We start from the raw sequence: 26,255 nt of genomic DNA on the forward strand, positions 1-26,255 counted from the left end.
GGGGGAAAGAGAGCGCATGGTTTTCTAACTTTCGATGACGAGGGGCAAGAGACTCTCCGCGGGCTTGCCTTTCAGTTGTTTTTGGAGAGGTAGAAAGTACTCTACAGCCTTCCAAAAGCATTTTTGAATGGTATAATAATGTTTGATAAAGAAACTAAAAGCAGATTGAATTTTGCCAAAAAGGTGAAAGCAGCTACTTAAAAAGCTCTTTTTCGGATCTTCTTTCCGAAAATTCTTTCCAACAGATGACCAGAAAGTTAAAAAATATTTACTACCAACAGCAATTCCAAATAGACCTTCAACCCCAAGACGTAGTATTCTGAAACGATAGCTGTTACACTTGGCTCCAAGGGCCAAATTGAGGAGAATTATTGATCGTTATAATGTCAGCCTAAGAAAATGATTTTAATGACCCAGAAGCCTCACTCAAAAATTCCCCATAATCTTTCTGCAACAGGAATAATAGGTGCCAGAGTACTTATTTGTAGTAAAGCTACCATCTATCCTAAACCCCCCAAGACGTAGTATACTGAAACGATAGCTGTTACACTTGGCTCCAAGGGCCAAATTGAGGAGAATTATTGATCTCAGCCTAAGAAAATGATTTTAATGACCCAGAAGCCTCACTCAAAAATTCCCCACAATCTTTCTGCAACACGAATAATAGGTGCCAGAGTACTTATTTGTAGTAAAGCTACCATCTATCCCAAACCTAAATCAATTCATGCATATTTTCCATGACCTTTATAAATATAATCTGTCTAATCTATGTTTATCTTGCTACATTAAGTTCACTGTTTTGCCACAATAAATAAAAAAAAGTTGCCCATTCTTTCCAGAAAGTCGAGCACTGGAGCAGTCTGCAATCACGAAGTGAAACCACACCGATAACGGCTCGAGCCACCAACATCATCTCATAACCCGCGACCGGTAGGTACTAAATATTCTGATAACAGCACCCACTTCTCTTCGATTGCCTCGTTGCTATGTTTGAAAACATATTTGATGCAAACCTCATCATTAAATAAAAACAATCCACATAGAAAACAACCCATCTGACGAACCAGGTCATACATTTCTCACCTCTTGACAGCACTGGCATCTGCGAATCATCAGGCCTCACAGCTGTTAACAATATCCATTTCACACATACCCCAAAGGTTTTTTCATCTAATGTAAATAGACAAAATACTTTGGTGGATAACAAAGGGAACAATGTCGTAAGGCTACAATCCTCGTAAAGTTCACCTCTGAGCACTGTAAACACCCATGGGGTAACTCACCCCTCACTGTTACAAATTTCATTTCTATTTGAGAACAGTTGTCCACCACTACCATGTGGCCTTACAACAATGTAAACTCCTCTAGGATCATTTCTGGATTTACCATGAGGTAAAGAGCTTCTCAAATTAGCCAATCATATTCCTCTGCTGTCAAGTCAAGGAATGACAAAATGAGCGAAAAGAAAATGTATGTCCCAGAATCAGCATCCTGGCCAACTTCTAGAGATGACCATATAAAACACATGGCTGTGTGGCCTGAATTGGAGAATGGTTTGAACAAAGCTATGGTGGCAATGACCTTGATGAGAATCACCCAAAAAATGGAAAAAAATGAAGGGCGGCTACTTATCTCACCATTGCCCGGTAAGTAAAGAAGCATGAATCCAGAACCTGTGGTCCAGATTGTGAGGGCCACCATTAAGTTTAGACAGCACCATGATCTGATATTGCTTTCCGTTCTGACCAACATCACCAAGCTCTCCTATTTCAATCATCATAAAAGGACTAAGATGCAGCATCTCTTAGGAGCCTCATCATCCCACCAGCATCTGATTTCGGAGATGGTTCTTCCTCCCGCTCTGGCTGAATATTCAAATCAATCTGGGCCTTCAGAGGAGAAGGTGACGTCTTCCTATGCTCGGATCCCTCCTCAACTACCCCATCATCATTCACCACCACCTTCTGAGGAGAACTCTTGATACTTGGAGCAGCTGATGATGATGGATCATTCCCCAAGGGAGGCAACATCTCTGGCGATTGGATAAGCTGCTGCTGTTTGCGAGCAGTCTCAGCTTCCCTCTCTGACTGACGCTTCTCACGCCTTAGCATAAGTGTTCTGAAACGACGTTTGACAGTGAGACACACATTGCATGTGCATGTCTGCTTGTGCTTGGGGCCCTTGCCGCTTGGCGGCTGGATGCATACAATGCAGGTACAACCAGGCCGGTGGCGTGGATGCTTCGTTGTAGGTTGAGAGGAAGTGGGTAGGGCTTCTCTCTCACCAAGAATAGCAAGGTTAGCAAGGGTGTCGAGCCCATCTGAAACTTCGATGTTGTCAGCTTCTACTTTAACCTTGGACCTCTTAGAAGCACCTGCAAATCACCAAAATAAATTAAAGGTCAATGATTAGATCGAAAATATAGCATGCCTACCAGACTTATTTCAGCTGGTTGGCACCCCTCAGCAAACAGGTTTTGATTTTAACTTGGGGTCGTGGTAAATGCACAAATATCTCCCACAAAAAAGGGAAAGAAAAGAATGGAAGTCTGAAAATTCAAACTTCGAATCTTTAAAACATCAAAGTTGCAGTTTATCTTTCAGCCTGTCTAATTATGGAAAAAATTTTGGAGCTACTGCATTTCCTGGAAACCTGTACACTTCAAGAAGAGACGATCTTCTGCATAACTGGGCAACAAAAGGCTAGCATACAGTTAAATGTGTTTTTATGTGTATGCGTCTGTACATATCAGTTAGGATTACAATACAAACAGGGATCATGAAAGAGGCTTACACACCCTGCATAAATTACCTCATTATTCTACCTTCATTCCCATGCAGTCGAAAAAATAACGGTATTTTTGTACTTAACCAGGGCATCAAATATGTCATCATTAGCTCATGATATTCACTCTTCTGCTCCACATATGCCTTGGTTGAATTACAAGAACACTCTCTCTTTGAAGTGATGTGGATTAAATGAAAGCATTTGAATAATTTGGGTGTTGTAGCTAAATCTCCCCAACCACCCCACACACACACACACACAAAAGGGAAAAAGCAAAAAACCACCCTCTCTGAACGCACTTATTAGCAAACCTTTCAGTGAATAATAAGCATATAGTTTAGGCACTCATTACAACAATAGATACTAGCATGGCCAAAAACTTGTCAGTCAAACTAAAGCTGTCCATACCAGTTTTAATAGGGATCAAATCAGCTAGTTGCTCCAGACTTAATTCTTGAGCAGATGAACATGAAGACCTGTAAAAGTAGAGAGAGGAAGTAAATGTAAGCAAAAGTAAACTACAGATAAAAAGCATAAAAACATGCACTAGTATTTATAAAGATTTCCTCACTGTCTAAGGTATGCATTGTAGATTTTAGAATGACTGTATTTCAAGGGTCTATTGCACATGCTAAAAGGAGGATTCTCCTCTGCAGATTACTAGACTTATTAAAGTCAATCAATGGCCAAGATAGATTGGGTGTAACAGATTTGAAGTCCCTATAAGTAGTTTCAATGGAGTTTGCACTGCAACAATTAACAAAAATTTAAATTACTTGATAGGCACTGCAAAATCTTTGTTTATCCCTCCTCAAGGTAGATTTGACAGAGTGAATCCCTTCTCCAAATCAAACCATATATAACAAAGGGTCCAATTTTGCTTCTCACAGAATAGGCAGGTACAGTTCCATGCATCAATATGGGGCATACACAAGCAGTGTTGAGTTAGTAATGTTAAGAAAACCTTGAAAATAATCAAATATCATTAAAGAAAAATATGCTTGTCATTTTTTAGACAAAAAAATGTAGCTAAAATGGGAACTTTCTTCACACAAGAAAGTTGTCTTGCTTACACGCATATACAAGCATGAATTACTATCTTATACAAATAGGTCATGGAAGAACTAATGTGGAAGCTAATGATCTATGATCCACTTTTTGCTAAAGTAGATCACCACTGCCCATATACCACACTCAGTAGGGAATTAAATGCAAAAGTAACACAATTTCAGTGCCTGTTGGTGCTTGACTTGTAAAAGAAGCAAATAATAAATCATCTGGATAACCATGCAAACTCTTCATAATAATTACTCCATGAATACAGCCTATATCAGATATGAAACGACAGGGAAATATGATAGTTTAATTCACTAATCCATATTTGGATGCAATTAACAGTTGTAGACAACTAGAATGCCAACTTGTCAAGTACACATGGGAATGGACATTGTTAGTAACACTCTTGTTAAAGAGATGAAAGAATTCCATATCACCTTTCAGGATCCCACTTATTATCGGAACAGGTCCATCTGAAAGGCAGAAGCGCATCAACAGGCAGTTTGCGCCACTTAGAACAATCCTCGCACTGAGCCCATTGATAATTATCACTGTTGTGGCAAAGCATGATATTTGCATTTAATTAGCAGAAATATAAGTGCATAAATACTGCCAATGACTGGCCATGAAATGATAACAAGAGCAATGTTGCGGCATGTAGATTAAAGAACACTAAAAATGTGTATCAAGCATCCCTTTGCATGAGAAGTGGTTTTCTTATTAGATAATTATGTCATTGATAACTAAGTAAAATGTCTTCCACTCTCATCTACAAAAAGATTAGCACAATAACATCAATATAGTAGCATTTTATAGTGGGAGAACAGAGAATGACTTCTACAGTGTGATTACAAATACACTTGCCATCTTCTGTTACTTATAAATTCTAATTAAACAAAACAGAACATATTACATAAGTCTGTAAGTTCAAAGAGCAGAATTCACTAAATCTAAAAATTTATTGTAGTTTGTTACATAATGCAAGTAGCGTTGCATGGAGACAGATATGAGAATTGAATTAAGATGTGTATCCAAATGTCCAACTCGGTGGAAAGGAAAAAAAAAAATGGAGATACAGAGATACGTAGGATAAATTATAAATTTACCTGAAATATATATATCTTTTATGCTTTGTTTAAACATTAACAATACATATTAAGAAGACATTATTTGTTAAGGTCCTTCAATATACATGTTTCTCACTCAAGCTGTCCAATTAAAAATATAAGAAAAATAACATTTTCCAGAATTATTTCAACACTCACGTCCCCAGCAAATCATTAAAAGGAGAGAATACTCACCTCTAACATGAAAATGGAGGGTCAAACTCATTGCTAGAAGAGTTCAACTCTCCACCAATCTTTAAAAGTGACAATCTTTAAAAGTATCCAACTTGGATACATGTCCAACACAGACTTTTTGAGCCACATGTGAGCGTCCAGGACTCCAGGTAACATGAAGTGCAAGCAGTTAGTTGGGACTACAAAATAATCCAGAAAGGGCTATGCACCTTGAACACCATCATCCCTATATTTGTCAAATATCATCATCATTGATATGCCTTAGAACCGATCCTAATTGATGTGGCAGGCCAGCCAATAGGAGCTTGCCACATTGCCAACATTAGGGGTGCATAAAAATATTCAAATCCTCTCCAAGTGGCAGCCATTATAGCTTAGCCCACGATCATGCACAGTTAATCCCTGTGCGTGTAATGCGTAGGTGCAACGTGCGGGCATAGCATGCTGGGTTAATGCACTGGCATGGTGCGAACTGTTATCAAGTAATTAGGGCATGCATCAGCCTTACCCTTGCCTATTTATAACTATGTCCAAGGGACCTCCAGGTATGTTCTCTTGACACGTATACTTTGCCACTCTTAAATCTCTATTGTTTCTCTAAGACCCCTATCTAACTTGAGCATCGAAGAGTCCCCGCCAGACAAACTTCGGCAAATGGACTTCTCTTTCTTATTTCAGGCCAGATAGTTGGCATCAAAGTCCTCGTATGAACACCACCACCAACCAAATCACCCTCTTTAGCTAAGAGATCAGCTAGGAGCGAGGACTGACCTTGCTGATTTGGTCAGCAACTGCACCAACCTCATCAGCATTTGCCAATGCAGTCAACCTGGTGCCCAATGGCCAGGCCAGATTTTGGCAGCAACAATCATCATCATCATTGCAGCCATCAGTCAACCCTTTTTCCCCCCATTAAAAAAGGTCCATCTATGGAGCGTAAAAAAAAAAAAAAAATGCTCCTTTGAAGGATTGGGTATGTTTTTAGATCTGCTGCCAACCAGGGTCAAACCTCTAAAAACTGATTTTTGACCTCCTAAAGAAGCAACTTTAGACAAGAGAGGAGTATGGCATGAAAGCTGGAAGGATGGTTGGGATAAGGTTTCAAATCCCATGGGACAAAGGTGTCCCGATTTCTCCATGGAACAGGATATTCCACTGTCCCATTTCGTTTCGACAGCGGTCCCGATCATGCATCTTAGAGGATGTCCTCCATCTTTCTCCCCTTTTTTCTTTCTTTTTTCCTATCTTCCTTCTTTTCTTTCTTTTTCTCTACTTTTCTTTCCTTTTCTTTCTTTTTCTTTTCCCTTCCTTACTTTTTTTCATTTTTCTTCTTTTTTTCTTTCATTTTTTTTCTTTTCTTCATCTTTCTTTTCATTTTCCCTTTTTTTCATCTTTCCTTCATTTTCTTCTTTCCTCTTTCTTCTTCTCTCCATGCAAGGATGGGTTTCAAAATCCCAAGCCTATCTCAGTCCCGTTTTCTCATAGGAACATGATAAAATGACTGGGACAGCCCCCATTCCGTCGGGACATAAAACCTTGGTTGGGGTTATGGATATCTATCTTATAACAATTGCAATTTAAGCTCACGCAATAAGGGAGCTTCTAGATTTCCCACGACTTTGAATCAGGCTAGATGCAAAGGAAAAATAACAAACTATAGGGAACTTTGTTTATCTCTTAGGCATAGGCTGGAGCGAAAGTAAGATACACCATCACATGCAAAGGTTAATCTAATGCATAGAATAAACATACAAGAAGAAGGTTGACAGGTGTATTTCTGCACATGCTTGTATAGGTACTGCAGTCACTATTGATGCTTGCTCTAGGATGATAGAGTGAAGCTTAGTGCCAAGTAGTTAGTTTGTAAGGCCAAATGATGAGAAACCCCAAAGAAACAGGGAAAAGAAACATTGACCATGTCTATGATAAAATATTTAGTAGAAACATTGTCTTGTGGCTCTTCATATTTGTAGAGGATATAACTGAAATATAGCATGGGATGGTCAATGGAGCCCCCAGCAACCTTATTTTAAATTGTAATAAATTGAACTTTCAGGGGTAGCTGCAAATGATATTTTTTTTGGGAACTATGATGAGTTGAATTCATGGAATTAGAGAAATAAAATCAGCTTATAGCACCAAAATTGCCTTTAGCATTTTAGGATTTATACAATAAAGAATTCTAATGATGAGATCAGTGTAAATATTACAGAAATCATGTGCAGTTGCTTCACTCCCCAGTACTTTTCTTTGACTATTTTCTCTATCTCCTAACTCTCTCTAATTATAAAGAGAAGCTTTACAAACATTGATACAACATTATCATTTCTGACAGACCTTGAGGTAACCACAACTTGGAATTCTCTCAAAACCATCTAAATCATAACTATCTAACAAGGTTCGCTGTACCGGTACCGGACGGCGTGCCGGTCCCAGACCGGTACGGTACCGGTACCGTACTGACACACGGTATGCCTAGGCGTACTGTTCCGGTACCGGTACACAATATTTTTTTCGATTTTTAAATTTTTTTTTGAATTTTTAAAGTTAATAATTGATAAATACAACTTCAATATGGCATTATATTGCATATTATTGACATATTTGGGTTCAATTTTGAGTTAGGTTGCGATACAAAGACTCTTGATCCAAAATTTCAAACATATATTTATTTACATTACATTTCAACTATGTCATCTTAAAATTAAAGAAAAAATATATAAAATATGTATTAAAATGTATCTAAATATTTAAGTACAAAGCGTAATAACTGATATACAAACCTTAAGATGTACTCTACATTTAATTTCTTGTCGAGTGTCTGTGACGCTCGTAGATGTCTGGATCATCAACATAGTCTGAAGGGATATCAATCCAACCCTCTAGCCAAGCTGCACCGTACTCTCGAATATTCATCATCCCATAAGGCATCCTCTCTGGATTGTAAGACATCTCAGACTTCTCGCTAAAATTCTGACACTGAAAAGTATCCTCGAGATGATGGTACGGTTGAGGAGCCCATCCAAATATGCCAGTAGCAAAATCTGATCCGTAAGATGCTCCAGGCTGCATAGGGTAGTAATCACTAGAAGATGATGCCTCGAATGCATCATATGCATATGGATCATAAGGTGGCTATGGATAATAGGATCCATAATGCGAGGATGATCCAGATACATCCATGGACCCTACTCCACGTGCAAGATCGTCCGCAGTATATATATATATAATTAAAATATATGCAAGTATAACAAAATATGATAGTTTTATGATAATTAAAATAATTATATGTAATTTTAAAATAATTTTAATAATTATTTTAAAACTTATAAATTCAAAATAAATATGTTATATGCTTCAAATAATATTTTTAAATTAACTAAAATATAACACTATTTTTATATATTTTTTATTTTATAATTAAATTTTTTAATTTAAATAATTAAAAAAATAATTTTTTAATTTCAAATATTTGAAAAAAAATTTGAAATTAGATTTAAGTAGCTTGAATCATTCTAAATATGATTCCCAAACTCTAATTTTTTTTCCCCTAAAATTTAATTTTTTTTAATTTTTAAATAAATAAATATTTAAAAATATTTAAAAAAATATATAATTAACAAAAATTAACAATTTTGGTGTCATCATGTAGATCTTCCAAAGATCTATCACATATAATTAAATCATACTAAAATCATAAGATTTTGGCATGATTTTCTCCTATTTTTATTTTACCTCATTTTTATCCTATTTCTAACAACAAAAATAAAAAAAAATATTTACTAACAAAATAACAGATTATCTTACCTCCGGCCAAAGATCAGCCTCTTCTCAAATCACTCCTCCAATTTCACGAAATTTTGCCTTCTTTTCTAATTTTTTGGAGGTCTCAACGATTAAGTTGCCCACGGCCATGGGTGTTCTCTGAGAACTCTCAAAGAACACCGAAGGCCTGCTGCTTATTAAAGCACCAGGCCCTCCCCCCATGTGAAGTGGGCCACGTCCATTTCTCTCTCCCCTCTCTCCCCCAACCACGTGAAAAGGCCCCCACCTTCCCCCCTCCCCTCTCTCTTGGGCGGTACGGTTCGGTTCACCTCGAACCGGTTCAGAACCGAACCATACCATCCGATTCCGGGTGGTATGGGCCCGAACCGTACCAAACCGGATGGTTTGGTGCGGTTCGGGGTCCTTTTCCGAAAAACAGGCCCGAACCGGACCGGTAAGAGACCGGTCTGGCTCGGTACGCCCCGTACCAGACGGTTCGGCCCGGTACGGCGAACCATGTCTAACTTAAAGAGAACTAGGCTCCTAAAAGCAGTGGAGAAAGACTTCCAATATATTATAAGGTGCAAAAAGAGGATACAGAAACTGATATTTGTAGAGCCCAGTCACAAAAAGCCCTCTTTTTTTTATCTCAGTTTAGATCCTAACATAAAATATTCTTAGGAATGGGAAGGAAGCCTCAAAGAAGTGTTATCAACATCACAAGATTCTCAACTATAATATGTAAACATTCCCTCTCAAGGTACCAGATTGCTTCATATCCTCACCTAAAAACAATCTCAATTGCAGGCCCTGATTGATTGGCAAAGATGAGTAGGAACCTTCAAAAGTGGGCCGTACTAAACAATTCCTAGGTATCTCATTATGTTCTTCCACCTATCCCAAGCCAGATGATTACCACAAAACAACCCAATCTCTATTACCCCATTCTTGAAGAAGCAAACTTGAAACTTCTACTAGCACCTTGTCCTAGACATGTCGGCTGGAAGCGGAAAGGAGGCGTAGCTCCAAAGTGATTTTGCTACCAAAAATAGGTTCTTCTTGCCAATCCCTTGCCTAAACATGCTTCTTCTCTGCCTCTGGCCTACAAGATTCCTATTTCACTAGGTCATAAATCCCCTCATCGACAAATTCAACTTCTAAAACAAATCTTCTAATATTGAATCATAACTAATACTCTTGTCTGGGTCTAAAAAGGGGTCAAGTACTAAACACGATGCCTAAACAAAACAACTTGAAGGAAACAGACCATGCCACACCAAAACAGTTTGCTTTTTGCTCCTGCACCACTAAACAATCATTTCACTATGGGGATTCTAGTCAAGCCTCCGCCCAAGATGTTTAATGGAAATCTCTCCACCCGGTGACCTGTATAACTTGCACTCCTCTCTAGATATATTCTCAGGATTGATATGCATAAAAACTTTTGCCTAATTATTTGAGAGAATGTTACTATCCTTTGCATTCTACACTTCAGGTTTGGTCTTCCCAACAAATAAATAGGTACCATGAGAATGCTAGAGATGGCTCATTATGTACCAACACTTGACCCCTTTAGTAACACCACCTCCCACCTTCCCAACAACAAAACTTCATTGAGACTAACAATGTTTTCCCAGACAGACTCATTTCCTTGAGAGAAGCCAATTATTTGGCAAAGGGGATTGACACAGGAATTTCTTATTATGTTGTATCTTTAGGGTTCTTGCTAGCTTGTTTATCTTACAAAGATATAGCTTGCCACGTAAATCATGATTTCACCCATGGTTTGCTATACCAGTTTTGACACCCATGTGGGTACCATGCTAGTATAGTGTTGGTATGGGTTAGTTCATCACACCAACAATTGGTATGCCCCTCATACCAAGTATCAGTTTGCTACCAGTATGGTAAGGTATGCCTAGTACAGGGTGGTACTGCCCAATACACCAAATCATGGTTTCACCTTTGAATCTTTCAGCCATCTCCAAAACCCTAATCACCAATGCAGCAACCTACAAGGAGATCGAAGTTCATATATAAGCCAAGATAGTAGAAGGCAATTCCTTATCCAAATAAACAGTAAACAGATCCACATGTCCATGCAACTTAAAGCTATTAAGAAACAAACGTCTCAGTTCATATTCAAAAAGTTTCTAGGTAAGCAAATAGTACTGCATAGAATAAATGTCAGCATGGGAAACCAAGAAATTTCCAGGCTTAAATGCACCAAAGAGAAGGTTACCCAGCTTGATTTGTGGTAAAGTATGTACGCTTTCCAAGTACTGGTGCTTCCTGTTTAAGACAACCAAATCAAAGTTAGATACTCATTACCTATTAAGCTATAATATAAGCATATAACATATGAAACTATAGTGACTCAATTCAAATGTCGATTCAGTTTTCAGATGCATTCTCATTGATATGCCATGCATTAGATCTCTTAATCATCATTCTCCTGTTATGTATGAGAACCTATATTGATCCCTCAAACTTAATGCCCAAACTAGTGCTGGAGGCCCAGAAAGGAATATACACATCAATGAGAACTTTAATGGCAACACAAGTAAAGCTGGATAGTCATTACTCCTCTGGTAGGAAGTCAAAAGCTAGCATGGAGCCCACAAAAGACAAATCTATCATCATGGTGACATCAGTAGCGAAAAAGGTGAGCACGATAGCTGACATAAAAATAGTGGTCAGAAAGATATAGCATAAGTGATCACCTCTTGAAGCCTCCGCAATATAATGAAAGGGTTTCAACGGAAACCAAAAGCTTCCAGAAGGACCAGAACAACAGAATGGTGCATGATATAATACAAGACAAAACAGGCAAGCTGGTCACTTGCCCACGTGGACAGACAAGGTGATAAAATAGCAGTTTGGCTTTTTGGGTAATTATCATCCTTAACCTCTTCTACATAGAATTTAATAAAGATTAAAAAAAATATATCTTTAACAGTGGCTGCACATAAGCTTTTTGTGTTCTGTATCTCCTGGCAGCTTAGCTTTCTAAGTAAAGAAAAATGAAGGTACTTCATGTGTTAGATCTAGTAATTGAAACTTATTAAGTCCCTAAGAAGCATAAGCACTATGATTACATAAAAAATAAAAACACCAAAATATCCAGGAAAGGTATGGTCCCCATCAATGAATTGACATCAACTCTGGTAGAATTATCAAAATCAACGCTTGGTGTAAAGGGAATAGCCAAAACAACAAGTGATATAGGGACCAATTCCTGCCTTTCCATGAAAGTTTCACACCATAAGTAGGGCCCCCAAGCAATTATTTTTCAATCCTTGCAGAAATTTGTATTCTCTTCCGTGATTTTTCTATAAGATGCATTAGAAAAACATAAATAAATCAACAAAGGAACGGCGCATCAATTCTAAAAGATATCATAAGTCATCACAATGGCGGATGCATATGAAAAAATGTGGGGTCAATTGACCCCACAAAAAAAATTGACCCATATGTACATGCTAGAAGGAAAAGCCATGTTAAACTCATAGAAAAAGCTAAAATTGACCCCACAACATTAGGTATATGTATATTAATAGGAAAAGCCAAAATTAACCCCACTAGTTTTATGAATCGATTCCATATCTCATACAAAATTTTGAAGAAGCAAAGAATAAAAAAGACCACATCAAAAGAATAATTATAACCTACATTATCTCTCTTTAATAACTCACATATCCTCTCTCTCTTCCTCTCTCTCTATCACACCAATTTGACCTCTCTCCCCTTCTTTTTTTATCTTTATTAATTGCTTCTTTCTTTATCTTTTAATACCCCATCTCAACCCCATCCGCCCATTTCTTATATTTAAACCCCACATCAATTTATTTTTTATATCTTGAAAAGACCACATCAAAAGATAAAAAGAGTAATTATGACCTACATTCTCTCTCTCTCTAATGACTCACATATCCCACCTCTCTCTCACGCCACCTTGACCTCTCTCTCTCATTTTTTCTCTTTTTTTATTCATTACTTGTCTATTTCTCTTTTAATGCCCCACCCCAACCTCCTGATCTCCACCCTCCAACCTTATATTTAAACCCCACATTAATTTATTTTTATATCCTAATCAATCCAAATGTAATAGATAACCATATGTTTTTCATGTCTCTCTTCTGGACTTAAATTAGGTATATCTTTTTTATTTTTTATTTTTTACATTCTTTTAGTTTTTTCTATCTTCTTTTTTTCATTCATATCAAATATATATGATTAGAATAATTTTTAGTTGGCCATTATAATTTTAACATTTAATAATGCCTAAGATTTTGTTATGGTGTTTGTTTATAATATTTTATTATAAAAGATATTTAAGATATTACACATTATCTTTTTTATATATTTTATTATTTTTTAAAAATAATATTTTATTATTTTTTTCTTTCTCGCAGCTTTTTTATTTTTTTTATTATATTGATCCCACAAAACAAAATTTCTGGATCCACCACTGAGTCATCACTTGGTTTTGCTTGGTGCTGTATTTCAAGATCTGGTTTTACTTAAATGTTTCAAGCACCACAATAAGATAAGGAGCCTTGGAAAAAAAGACTACAATAACTCAACCAATGATTGCTGAACCGTCCAAAACCAGGCAATTTGGCTGTATTGAACCAAACATACATCAAGTCGAAATGGTTCCGCATGTCGGATCGGTTCAATTATGAACCCCCCTACCACCACTCGTGATGGTTCAAAGTGTTAGAAACTAGAACTTGATATACGCAATGGAAATTAAAAATTTTATAATTAATATATAGTGGAATAAAAATTAATTCTCAGATTAATTATGCGAGATTTCATCTCGAATCAACCCAGATCCCCATAGTTATTAAGATTAAGATTATGAAAAAGAAGATCAAATCTTCACCTTTGCACGGATAGTTCTTCACCACAATTTGATGATCATGGATGTCTTCACAATTCCTTTGAACCCGCACAAGTATCTAGCTTCTATAAATATCCATACGAGGTCGCCATCTAATCAAAATATCTGATCTCACCGGAGTGCTAACTCCCTTGCAGAGGTCCTCTTCTGATGGTGGATTTTCTTTTACCTCTGTGCTAAAAATCCTTCTCAAGGATTTCAGCCTTTCTTTTTCGCGGTTCATGCTTTGCACACGAATGGATCAGAAACCTTTTTTGATCCTTTCTTAATTTCCTTTTCAAGGAAATGCAGCCTTTCTCTTGATTCTCTTCTTAAGAAAATCTAGCATACACCCCATCTTAGGCATGGAACTCCTTCCATGTTGAATAGATGAGGCATCCCAACCAATTGGGGCGTGAGATGAGATGCCCAACAACTTGGGCGGCATGAGGTGGGGCAAGAGATAGAAGCTCGCCTCTTTTTTTGGACGTAAAAGCCTATTTTACATGAGAGATGCCTTTTGCCGCCCAAACACTTTGGGCATTAGGTTTCTCACGTAAGGCTCGTGTGGCCTTAACAAGAGGCGGCATGAGAGGTAAGGAGCCAAAAGAGGAGCATGGAAAACATAGGAGGCATGAGGCTCTTTCTCACATAATAAGAAAAACCCTTCCCTTTTTTTCCCTCACGTCAAACTCTTTGGCGCGCCTCTTATTGGCATGTAATCCTTCTCAAGCTAGGACTCCAAGCAATCCAGAATCCTCTAGCGGGGCGCTTATCTCCTTTTGAGTCAACCTTTGACCAATCAATGCCTTATGGCATTAGGAGTCCTTTCAAGAGAAAACACCTTGGGGTGTCCCAACTCTTAGACTCATGCCCCATATGGCATGAGAAATAATAGCATGAGGAAATATGAGGCGCCAACATCTAATTAGGAGTCCTGCTCGTCAACCTCTTTGATGGATAGAGTCCCAAGAGACATGAACTTTGACCAAATCAAAATCCTTATCTCATAAGGAGTCCTATTGTCTTCGGATTTGATTGTATCGACTCTTTGACAATGTCAAACCTTTGACATGTCAAATTAAGTCCAACCATCTGATTAGACACAACCTCTTTATGTGCGATCCTATAGGTTCTATTCTGTCTGATAGTGAGATATATTGTGATCTCCATCAACAATATCATTAAAACTCCTTTCAATGGATTAAAACAATTTCTATTCATCCAATGAGAATTATTGATCATCAAAATAATTCTCATAAGTCTCACAATCCACCAATGATGTCTAGCAACATGTAATGACATTCCAACAGAACAGAATGGATAAACCTCTAGATGCAGTTATCGTGCGATTCAATCCTATTGTGAGTCCAGACAAGATAGAAGTTATGAAATTTTTTGTTAACCTCCATCATCTGTCATATATCAAATTTATTCAACTCGAGTTCCTAATGTGAAAACAATGAATTTTTTTTTCCACTATTCATACTGTCCTAACCAAAATCTTCTGAACTCAGTCTCATAAATCATATAGGACTAACTCCCTTATCTATCAAGAATGATAAATTCTATTGCAGTCAAAATGCATCGCAAGAATCCATATGGCTAGGAGATCAAGTATACATGAAGTCAAACTATAGCAACCCCATTGTGAATAGTCGAGGCACCGTAGATCAAAAAGACTAGTTACACTACTGCAGCATCGTGCAACTTACAGACAAGTAGACATTCAAGTGACTTTTCATATCGATCACGCTCGATACTCTTATTCTCTAATGCCAATATCCCGACATTGTAGATTCGAAACTCGTCTATTCTAAAAAAAACGATCTGTGCATCAATCTATCTAAATCAATCATCTTTCCCATGATGATCCATCGATCGAGAGTATTTAAGAATCAATCACTAATGACACATGTCTCAAATTCTTAACTCTTGAGAATGTGTCATTATCTTATTAACTCTTTGAACGATTCACGGATACATACACAATATAAATGAAATTAATAATCCAATTTCATTAATAATGAAAATATCAAATATAAAATTATCCTAAAATAATACATATATCGATCTAATTGGCTTCTAAAGCATACATCTAACAATCTCCCACTTGCACTAAAATCAATCAGCCATACACTTAAATCCCATCTTCTCAAGATGTGCTTTAATCTTCTATTGGCTAAGTGATTTAGTCAGTGGACCTGCCATATAATTCGAGGAATCTACTCTCTACACCTCGATGTATTTCTTCTCGAGATAATCACAAATAATGTGAAATCATCGCTCTATATGGTTGGACTTTTGATAAGACCTAAACTTCTTAGTTAGAGCTATGGCGCCATTGTTGTCGCGATAGTGTTATGACATCTGATGACATTACACCGAGTTCCGTAACGAACTTTTTGAATCAAAAGGCTTCTTTTGCAGCCTCAGAAGCAACGATGTACTCGCTTTCATAATAAAATCTATAATGATCGATTGTTTAGAACTTATTCACCGAACCTCCACTGCATAAGAAAACACATCCTGATGTAGACTTTTTATCATTAACATCAGACATAAAGTCTAAATCTATGAATCTTTGTAGCCTCAACTCTTCTCCTCCAAAGACTAGGAACGTACCTTTAGTGCTTCTCAAGTACTTAAGAATGTTCTTCACAATTGTTCAATGCGCCTCATCTGGATTCGACTGATATTTGCTCATAACACTTACAGTAAGGACTATATCATGTCATGTATATAGCATGGCATATATGAGGCTCCTTATAGCTGAAGTATAAAAGATCTAGCTCATGTGCTAAATCTCTTCAGATATGTTGGGACATCTTCTTGGAGATATGAATCCTATGTCTATGGGGTAGCAATTCCCTCTTAGAGTTTTCCATGACGAACCTCTTCAGGACCTCCTTAATGTACATCTTCTGTGAGAGACCTAGCATGTTCTTAGCTCTATCTCTATAGACTTTTATTTTCAAAATATAGGATGCTTCTCAAAGATTTTTCATGGAAAGTTCATTAAACAACCATATCTTAATCAAAATCAGCATAGAAACATCATTTCCAATCAGGAGGATATCTACATATAATACAATAAATATGATAGCACTCCCATTGACTTTGTTATAAACACATGGTTCCTCATTCCTCATAAAATCATACGATTTGATCACATCATTGTAACAAATATTCCAACTCTGAGATGCTTGCTTCACTCCATACATAGATCTTTGCAGTTTGCATACCTTGTGACTTTTATCACTGAAAGTGAAATCCAGAGACTGCTCCATTTAGACATCTTCCTCAAAAAATCCATTTAAGAAGATAGTTTTTACATCCATCTATCAAATTTTTACATCCATCTATCAAATCTCATAATTATGGCATGTCGCAATAGCAAGCAGTGTTCGGATTAGCATAGCCACAGACGAAAAAATCTTCTGACCCTAAACCCTTTCGCATAGATTATAACCGTTCGCCACAGGCCTTATCTTATAGATCTCTACCTTTCCATCTGAACCTATCTTCCTTTTGTCAATCTATTTGCATTCAATAGATACTATACCTTATGATGGATCTACTAAGATCCAGACTTGGTTAAAATGCATTCAGTCAACTTTTAACTTCATTGCTTCTAGCCACTTCTCAGAGTCGGTGTCTGACATCGCCTCATTATAGATTTTGAGATCATCTCTATGTTTCCTATTGTCCATGAGGAACATTTTCTCTACTTCTGTCAGAATACCTAAGTATCTTTTAGAAGGACGACAAATCCTACTCGATCTACGAGGTGGAAGAGGAAGGGCACGTACGGGCTCAACATGAATAAATTTTGTAGGTTCTATGACTCGTTGCTTTTCATACTCTTCAAGCTCAATTTTCTTCTACTATCTCCACCTTGAATAAACTGTTTCTCCAAAAAGATAGCATATCAGCTCATAACTATATTATGATCTCCTGAAAAGTAAAAGTAGGATCCCATAGATTCTCTAGGATACCTAATGAAATGAGATCTATAGGACCTAACCTAAAACTTGTCCGACTGTCGTCACTTGACATAGACCGGACATCCCCAAATCCTGAAATAACCAAGACTCAATTTGTTATCCTGCCACATCTCATACAGCGTAGTAGAAACGGATTTAGAGAAAATCCTATTCAATAGATAAATACAAGTAAAGCATATCTCCAAAGAAATAAAGAAAAATCAATGAAGCTCATCATAGACCGAACTATATCCAATAAGGTTTGATTCCTCCACTCCGACATCCTATTGAGTTAAGATGTTTCTAAAAAAAATCCATTGTGAAACTATGCTGTTTTCCTTGAGATAATTTTAGAATTCTCTACTAAGATATTCGCCTCTTCGATTTGATCGAAGACACTTAAGAAGTTTTCTAGTTTGCTTCTCTACCTCATATCTGAATTCTTTAAACTTTTTAAAAGCTTCAAATTTATGTTTCATACATATACCCATACCGTAAATAGTCATTAGTAAAGATAATGAAGTAATGATAACCACCCCTGATTTGCACATCGAATAAACCACACACATCAGTGTACCAGGGTAAGAATCTCAGTGGTCCTCTCTCCTTATCCTACAAAAGATAGTTTGATCATTTTTTCTTGAAGATGGTATTCACAAATTGGATATGACATTATTTAATGAGCCATGAAGTTCGTCTTTCTCCAATCCGTTTATCCTATCCTCTCTAACATGACCAAGTCGAGATGCCACATATACTTTAGGAATAGTCAAGGCTTCGTAAGTCAAAAAACTAGTCACACGACTGCAACATCAAACAAGTCACTGACGAGTAGACATCCAAATAATTTCTCATATTAGTCATGTTCGATACTCTTGTTCTCTAACCATTTGCACTCTCGCTCCAGTATCCCCATACTGTCGACTCAAGATTCGTCTATCTTAAAAGAAAAGCGATCCGTGCACCAATCTATCTGGATCAATTATCATCCTCGTGATGATTCATCGATTAAAAGTATTTAGGAATTAATTACTAATGACACGCCTCAAATTCTCAACTCTTGAGAATATGTGTCATCATCTTATTAATTCCTTGGATGATTTAAACACACATACAGAACATGAATAAAATTAATAATCCAATTTCATTAATGATGAAAATATCAAATACAAAATTATGTCTTAAAATAATATATGTGTCAGTCTGATTGACTTCCAAGACATATATCTAACACAATGCCCTTACCCCCAAACCCTCCACCCACAATGGTTTTGATGACAATGGAGCCCCCAATTGCTGCTTGCTTCCACTCCCCTCCCCCACCCCGAGCGAACATCCGCTTCTTCATCCGATCGCTTGCACCTCTTCATCAGCAAGCCTTCCTCCTCTCTCCCCCTCCATCTATCTCTCTTCCTCTCTCCTTTTCTCCCTTCCCTTCTCCCTCTCCCTATTTCTTAATATACCCCAAAATGGCACAGTACAAACACATGCCATACCGAACCGGTCACTAACCGATATAACCTCCGGTACTAGTTTAGCAAACCTAGAACTCAACTCTTGCAAACTTCTGACTATGAAAGGTTCAAATTGTCTCGGATCAAACTTGATGTGGAACCATCTAAGACCCAAAATCTGGACCTATATTTCTCATTGGTGCCCAAACATATAGCCAGTTTTCAATAAGGTCCAGAATAGGCCTGGAAGTACTAAATATTAACATGAGCCAACATAAGCAAATGCAATAAAACAGCTTAAAGCTCAGAGAATTGACTGACAAATTACAACTCCATTTCGAACACTACACAAAATAATGCTCATTCTGCTGAGACGTGTAGCAAACAGACTGACTGTTCTACATAGATCTTAGAAGTGGAATCAACTTATCTGGCCTGGCCCTACACCTATGCACCTCTTAACGATATTAAGGGCCCAAACATCAAATAAAGGCACATCAGTCAGAGCCACCTCCCTTCTCCCCTTCCTGTCCACCACTATCCTATCTAACATTAAGCACCTACAGCCTCTTGTTTGTACATAATTACTAGATTGGATCATACGAAATCACTTACTAGAAATGGATCACAACACAAGAAGCACCTGAAAGGGAATATTTAGATTAAACTTCAGTACCACGTATAATCTTGTCATATTTTCTGCAGTGACAAATACATGTGACCAAGAGCATGCTATGTAATTAACTTAGGGTGAATTAAAAAAAAAAAAAAAAAACACATTCAATAGATGATAGTATGAGAGCATGTGCATAAAATTACAACATACTCATGCATATTGGCATGCAGCATAACTTTTATGAGAACTTACAAAGAAATAAATAACAAAAGTTAGCTTAGCAATAATTACCAAACACAAAGAAGACAGATACTTTCTTTTTAACATGGTAATATATGCTGGACAAAGAAAAGATATAAGTAGGCCCAAAATGAACAAAGAATGATCAATTGCCCACTGATGCGCCTGATTCAAAATGAACAAAGAATAAATAGAGAAGAACAAAAAAGGCTCAGCCACCCCCCATAAATAGGCCCACCTGTCAACTACTCACGAGTGGGAAAAATATACATGGTTGAAAAGAATATATTCTAGTATATGGAAAGCCTGCACATATCTCAAAAACTAGCAAAAAAAATTGGAGTGAGAATTCTCAACCAGCATACCTCATATTCCTCAATTTCATGACCTTCAATGACAACGGTAGTAGGAACATGATTAGGAGGTGGTCGGAGCAGCTCTTGTGCTTCCTCCCATGTTATCTTCAACTCCATGGAGTCCTCATTTTCAATACGAAGGCGTTTACTCTTCGGACCAAGAGTGCTACCTTTTCTTTTACTAGCGCTTTGTAAAGATCTGGCAGCAGGCCCATCTTTTTGGATAAATCCTGATTTGTCAAATTTAGACCAGGTTGCTTGATCTGCAGTGTTTATTGAGTTCCTTGATTCTGCACTTCCTTTAAGAGGTCGAAGAGGCAGATTTGCATTGGAATCCCCTGCTAAATTTTTGTTGTTACCCTCTGTAGAAGTGGAGAAACCATTGCCAGCTTTAGCTGATTGGGCGTCCTGGCAATAAAGATGAAAAAGGAAAATAAAAATTCTAAAATGTAAAAGACAAACTTCAGTTCTTTGAGTGTGCTCCTTGACCACTTTCCAACAGCTGTGAATAAAGAGGTGATATTTTCTTTTTCATTTTCCTGATTGTAATACAGACAAAGCAGCAACAAAGATAAAGCTTTAACAGAATAAATATATTAACTTTTATTTAAGAGTGCCTACTGCACCTTTGACCCAAGCGATCATTTAAAACCAATTGGTTCCAGCTAAAGTTTCTCAAATTCAGATAATCATACATGCGGCTTTAAAAGAGATCAGAAGATTACAGAGAATAGATTATCCCTATTTCCTAATGAATGTCATTAACATAAAGATGTACTTTGGTTATTTTAAACATCATGATGCAATTCTGGAAGTGTGCTCTAAATGCATTGCTCCAGATTTCTGCATATATATATCCATTCATTAAACCATGAACGGAGAAGATCCAGCATAATACCCACAAGTAGGCAGCACATATTAAAAATAAATAACAAGGTCATATGATTGCTCTAACAATACATAAAGCTTTTAGAGCTAGTAATAGAGGAGGATGGAAGCTGCCTAAATTTACATTTTCTTTTATTTGAAAACATATTGTATTAAAAGTTTTCGCAATTTTTAATCGCAAACCTGTTCAGCAGAGACATTAGAAGCCTTTCTGAATCCCATGACCAACTTCCCTTCTGGATCTATCCGACTAAATGTCACTGCAGAAACACAAATTCGTAGTTGGAACTGAAACTATTGCATCATTGTCTTACATGAAAAGGTAAAAAATAATGAATTTGGTTCGGCATTCCTAACTGTCTCCATATGTATCTCTCAAATATGTGCAAACTGGTAAACAAATTCAACTAAAGGTTTAACAAAAATCAATAACTGTGACCAACATGGATTTAACCATTTAGTTGGGGAAATATTTTTATTATACAGAACTAAACTGCCCCACGAGAGAACATATGAGGAGAGAAGATAAGCATAATACTCAGCTTTCTCCTGCTATCCTCATTGCATGTGTAAAAGATGAAGAATGATGAAAGGTAAAACAGTATAACACTTTCCACAAGGCTATAATGAAGCCTGACGTGAATGTATTAACAACTTAAGTACGTAAGTTCTCTATCCTGTTTCTACTGTAGTCAAGAATAAAAGGTAATCTGACCATAGAAGTTCCATAAAAATGATCAATTGAGATTACTTGAAAAAACATGTCTACAACATGATCTGAATATGCAAATCTGAAACTTTTAGAGAACAGATCCAAATTCCACCATCGATGCAGGAAAGATACCTGTGTCACCTGCTTGTAATTGCATTGACTGAATACAAGGTGTAACCCCCTCCAAAACATACATCCTGCTGTTATTATTTGGCCAGAAACGAAACTGAAATACCCACTCCTTGCCAGTGGCATCCTGAACTTTTAAAGGGAGTCCTTCTGGCTGAGAGATTGCAGGGAAGTATGCCTGTTAATGATAGCCGATTAAAACATTTGTGGCATCATTCAGCAAGATAGTACAGATTTCCATAAGTTCAAATAGTTAAATGATAAGGAAATAGTTCTTTTCAGTATAGACAGCAAATTATTAAAATGAGTTGATCTAAACTTATTCATATTCAATATCGCTTATTATACAATTTACCATTAGGTCCTTCTGACAAAGAAATGTATGGAGAAGTATTTAAGACAAATTACCATTTTTGAAAACAATTGAATTCATAAAAAATATTCAAAACAAAAATCAAACAGAGTGGATGAAGCTATAGCATAAAAGTCACAAAGGAAGGGTAATTGGCATGCTACTGCAAATTTAGTACCTTTCAATCAGATCACAGTGCACCACAAATGGAAAAAAATATATACTAAAAAAAAGGACCCGTGGCATATATATGTGAAATGATCTACTCTAAAAGTTATATTTAGCATGTTAGTTAACTCTAATTTGCAATGCGGAATTGTGGCACCCAACTTCACAAGCCGTAGCCGATAAGCCACTTAAAGATGGACCATAATAAAATCTACCTTAACATAGTCTTAGCATACGAAATTCAGAATTATAGTTTTGATTTGCTGATGACTTCTTGATCTCTGACCTTAGTTGCATCTTTTAAAATATTTATCATTTTTTTCAATTTTTTCCATATGCATCATGTTGAAGAGTAAAATATAAACCAAGGATTGCAGCTTGGTCCACATGCCTATCATTGAGTTTCAAACCATATCTCAAGTTAGACTCAAATAGTTAGGAGGGGGTCCACAACAAAGAAGGGAACAGCTAAAAGGAATTATAATAAATACAGAATAAAGAGATAAAAAATACAAAATATTGGGAAATAACACCTTGTATGAGAAGCAATGATGATGCTCAAACTATCATGCTTTCCCCAAATCTACAGGACATAGCTATGCATACCAATTCTTAAGAATGACAATGCAGGAGCATAACAATTTATTAGAAGTGTTCAGAAAGGGATTAAAAAGGTAAAATGAACAAAATTTGCTTTCATCATTACAACAAAATCGTAAAACAGCAGCCATACATCAATGATTAACAAGTAACATGGAAAGCAAACAGTCCAAGTGCTCCACAGCCAGAGTATAGAAGGAAAAATAAGGCAAATAACAAATTAACATAGTTAGCGTCAATAAAATTTAATATAGAAAATCTTGAGCTTGTTATCTTTAATGATGCCAACAAAACCCAAAAAGAACAGCTGACTAAGAAATCTTTGTTCGTAATCTTGATGGCAAAAAATGAAAAAAAAAAAAAAAAGAGAGCTTAAAAGACTCACTTCAGCACATTTTTTGGGCAGCACTAGACGACCAATCCTTCCAGCATCGCTAGCGCTTAACATCTTTTCAAATAATGGAGTAATGACAGAGTTTGAACTTAAATCAAGGTTAAGGATAAGCTTCCTTAAATAAAAAGGTGGCAGAAATATCATCACAAATTAACAATAAACTTGTTCCTTGTTGGGTGGAAATTTTTAAAACGATGTTTAAAAAAATAGCACATCAAAAATGCAATGAAATGACGTGGGGTAATGGATACTCTCCAGATATTTGTTGTAGCTCTTGATCAGTTATCCTAGGCCAATAACGAGGAAGTAGCTGCGTTCGTGCTCGGGCATCCACTCGAGGCCTTCCATTGCGCATTTGAGCTTGTAGTTCACCATCAATTCCATTGTGTGGATAAAATTGCTTCGACGATTGAGGAGCCATTTGTCTTTGTGGCTGAGTCGTAGAAACCCTGGATAGATCCTTTGCACCATTTGGTGGCGGAAACGATGCAGCCAAGCCAATCAGCAGAGATGATGGATCTTCCTTTAAAGTGGACGATGGGAGAGAATCAACAGAGCTAGTTGAACAAGGTTCCGGAATCCCTCCTTTTCTTGTAGAGGTAGGATCATTATCTCTGACGAGCTGGCCAGGATCCTGCAGGCCATCAGCATTTCCTTCCTCTCTTTGATAAGTATTAAATGCAGAAACAGGATCTGGACCACTGTTTCCATTAGCAAATCTGTCTCGTGCAACATGGTTAAGGCTGCTAGAACCTATTTTCTCGGGCAGATCTTCAAATTTCTTCTCTTGTGCTGTAATAGGAGTGCGTCCACCAGAAATCATTCTTTCAGTGTTATTTGGTCTGTCAAATTCATACGATAACCGCTGATGCAAATCAGACTGGATGCTAGAAGTGTTCCAAAAATGGGGTGCTTGACGCCACTGTCCAGGAAATGGACCGGTCATCTGTTTCCAGCTTTTAACAGGAAAATCTTTCCTCTCGGATAATTGTGGAGGCATGACCAAAGGAGATGACCACATCTGATTAGGTGTCTGAGGATTCATGAGCATCCAACAAAAGTAAGATTAAAAGCAGCACGAAATAAGAAAATTGAATGAAGGAAATTTTTAGCTGCCATTAAAATGATTTAAATGTAAATTAGATAGATTGGAGAAGAGTACATTCATGACAATTTGGAGAAAAACGGAATAGGAGAACTTAGGATATATTCGGTCAAATCATGCATAAAAAGTTGATAGAAGACTTGATGAATTTAAAAATTTTCAAACACTATGAAAGTAGTTAACATTTCTTAATCAAGGAAAGCCCGAAGATGTTTTACAGGTTAGATGACAAAGTTATCTTAAAGGAAACTTAACATATGAGCATTTGTATATAAAAACAAGGTTGCATGAATCCAACAGCAGAGTCATCAAAACTCTTGACTTTAGAAACTACAAATATTTATACTTGAATGCAAGTCTGATTCTTAAAGTAATGTGACAACAAACTCAAAACAGTAATTCCTGTCTGCTGACATCCCTAACTCAGCAGCTTCCCCTTTTGAGCATGCTCCTCTTCACAATAACCATCGCCGAAGAGCTTCACCTATCACTCTTTCCTTATTGATAGTAAGAAGCTTTAATAGCCCAAGCATACCCCAAATCTAGCACTCCCTATCGGCCACCCAGACATTAGATGCCTCCCATATGCCAACAATCTGCATTTATGAAGATCATGAGGAGTGCACCACTCCCCAGAGTACACAAACTTAGGATCTAGTTCACTCTACTGCTGTTACATATGCCCATACATGTGTGTGTGTGTGACTCTCTCTCTCTCTCTCTCTCTCACACACACACACATACATACAATGAATACAAAGTCCAAAGTCCTATCAAGACAGACCTTCAGCTTCAATCCTATTAATGAAGAAACATCATCAGCCATTCAGTATGAGCACTATGCATTAAAATGTATATATTGCAAAGGTTTTGGATGTTTCTTACACATGCACTGAGTAGCCATAGGATTGGTTGAATGATTGAAGGTTGAGAAATGGAGGGGACCAAAGTAAAAGGGATTGCATTAAGGTTGGGTGAAAAGACATGTAAAGCTTCCATCTTTTGTCTTGATTTTTGACAGATAACAAGAGTAGATATACATTCATATGGTGGGCCCGGTGTACAGGTAGTGCCAGTAATTGCAGACCTAACAAATTCTAAAGGAATAAATTAGTTAGTTTTAACTAGTGTTATTGTCACTAGAACATGGTACGATGCAGTATAAACAATTCCTATAGTCATCAGGGCATTGAAGAACAACAGCCGCAGCATCTCATCAATGCATACAAATAAAATGACTAGCAAGGTTAATCCTGCAATAATTTGAAGGACATCGGGTTAATCGCGCTTACCATTACAACAGATTTTCTCGCACATGCAAAGCACTCAATTCCTCCAGCATCAAGAAGCACGTAAGCAGAGGCCGATACTATGCATCCGCAATGCACCCTCTGCAGAATGGCATCCCAATTAGTACATAAATCACTTAAATAACCACCCCTACACTATTCGTTTCAT

The 26,255-nt window shown here is 37.1% G+C and overlaps 1 protein-coding gene across 2 annotated transcripts in view; it reads right to left on the reverse strand.

The window, feature by feature from the left end:
* Positions 1 to 1,056: 1,056 nt before the first annotated feature.
* The window catches only part of LOC105032739 (B3 domain-containing protein Os07g0563300), a 26,324-nt gene continuing 1,125 nt past the window's right edge, over positions 1,057 to 26,255 (reverse strand). For both annotated transcript variants that reach the window (XM_019846415.3, XM_010907274.4), the window contains exons 3-12: positions 26,090 to 26,188; positions 23,944 to 24,725; positions 23,684 to 23,780; positions 22,182 to 22,356; positions 21,521 to 21,597; positions 20,459 to 20,857; positions 11,152 to 11,201; positions 4,281 to 4,394; positions 3,196 to 3,263; positions 1,057 to 2,374 (exon numbers count right to left, since the gene is read on the reverse strand). In XM_019846415.3, the coding sequence (XP_019701974.1) occupies positions 1,788 to 2,374; positions 3,196 to 3,263; positions 4,281 to 4,394; positions 11,152 to 11,201; positions 20,459 to 20,857; positions 21,521 to 21,597; positions 22,182 to 22,356; positions 23,684 to 23,780; positions 23,944 to 24,725; positions 26,090 to 26,188 (2,448 nt within the window). In that variant the 3' untranslated portion in view covers positions 1,057 to 1,787. The remainder of the gene's footprint in view (positions 2,375 to 3,195; positions 3,264 to 4,280; positions 4,395 to 11,151; positions 11,202 to 20,458; positions 20,858 to 21,520; positions 21,598 to 22,181; positions 22,357 to 23,683; positions 23,781 to 23,943; positions 24,726 to 26,089; positions 26,189 to 26,255) is intronic.

The sequence above is a fragment of the Elaeis guineensis genome, chromosome 6 (assembly GCF_000442705.2).
Source record: "Elaeis guineensis isolate ETL-2024a chromosome 6, EG11, whole genome shotgun sequence".
Lineage (NCBI taxonomy): Eukaryota > Viridiplantae > Streptophyta > Magnoliopsida > Arecales > Arecaceae > Elaeis > Elaeis guineensis.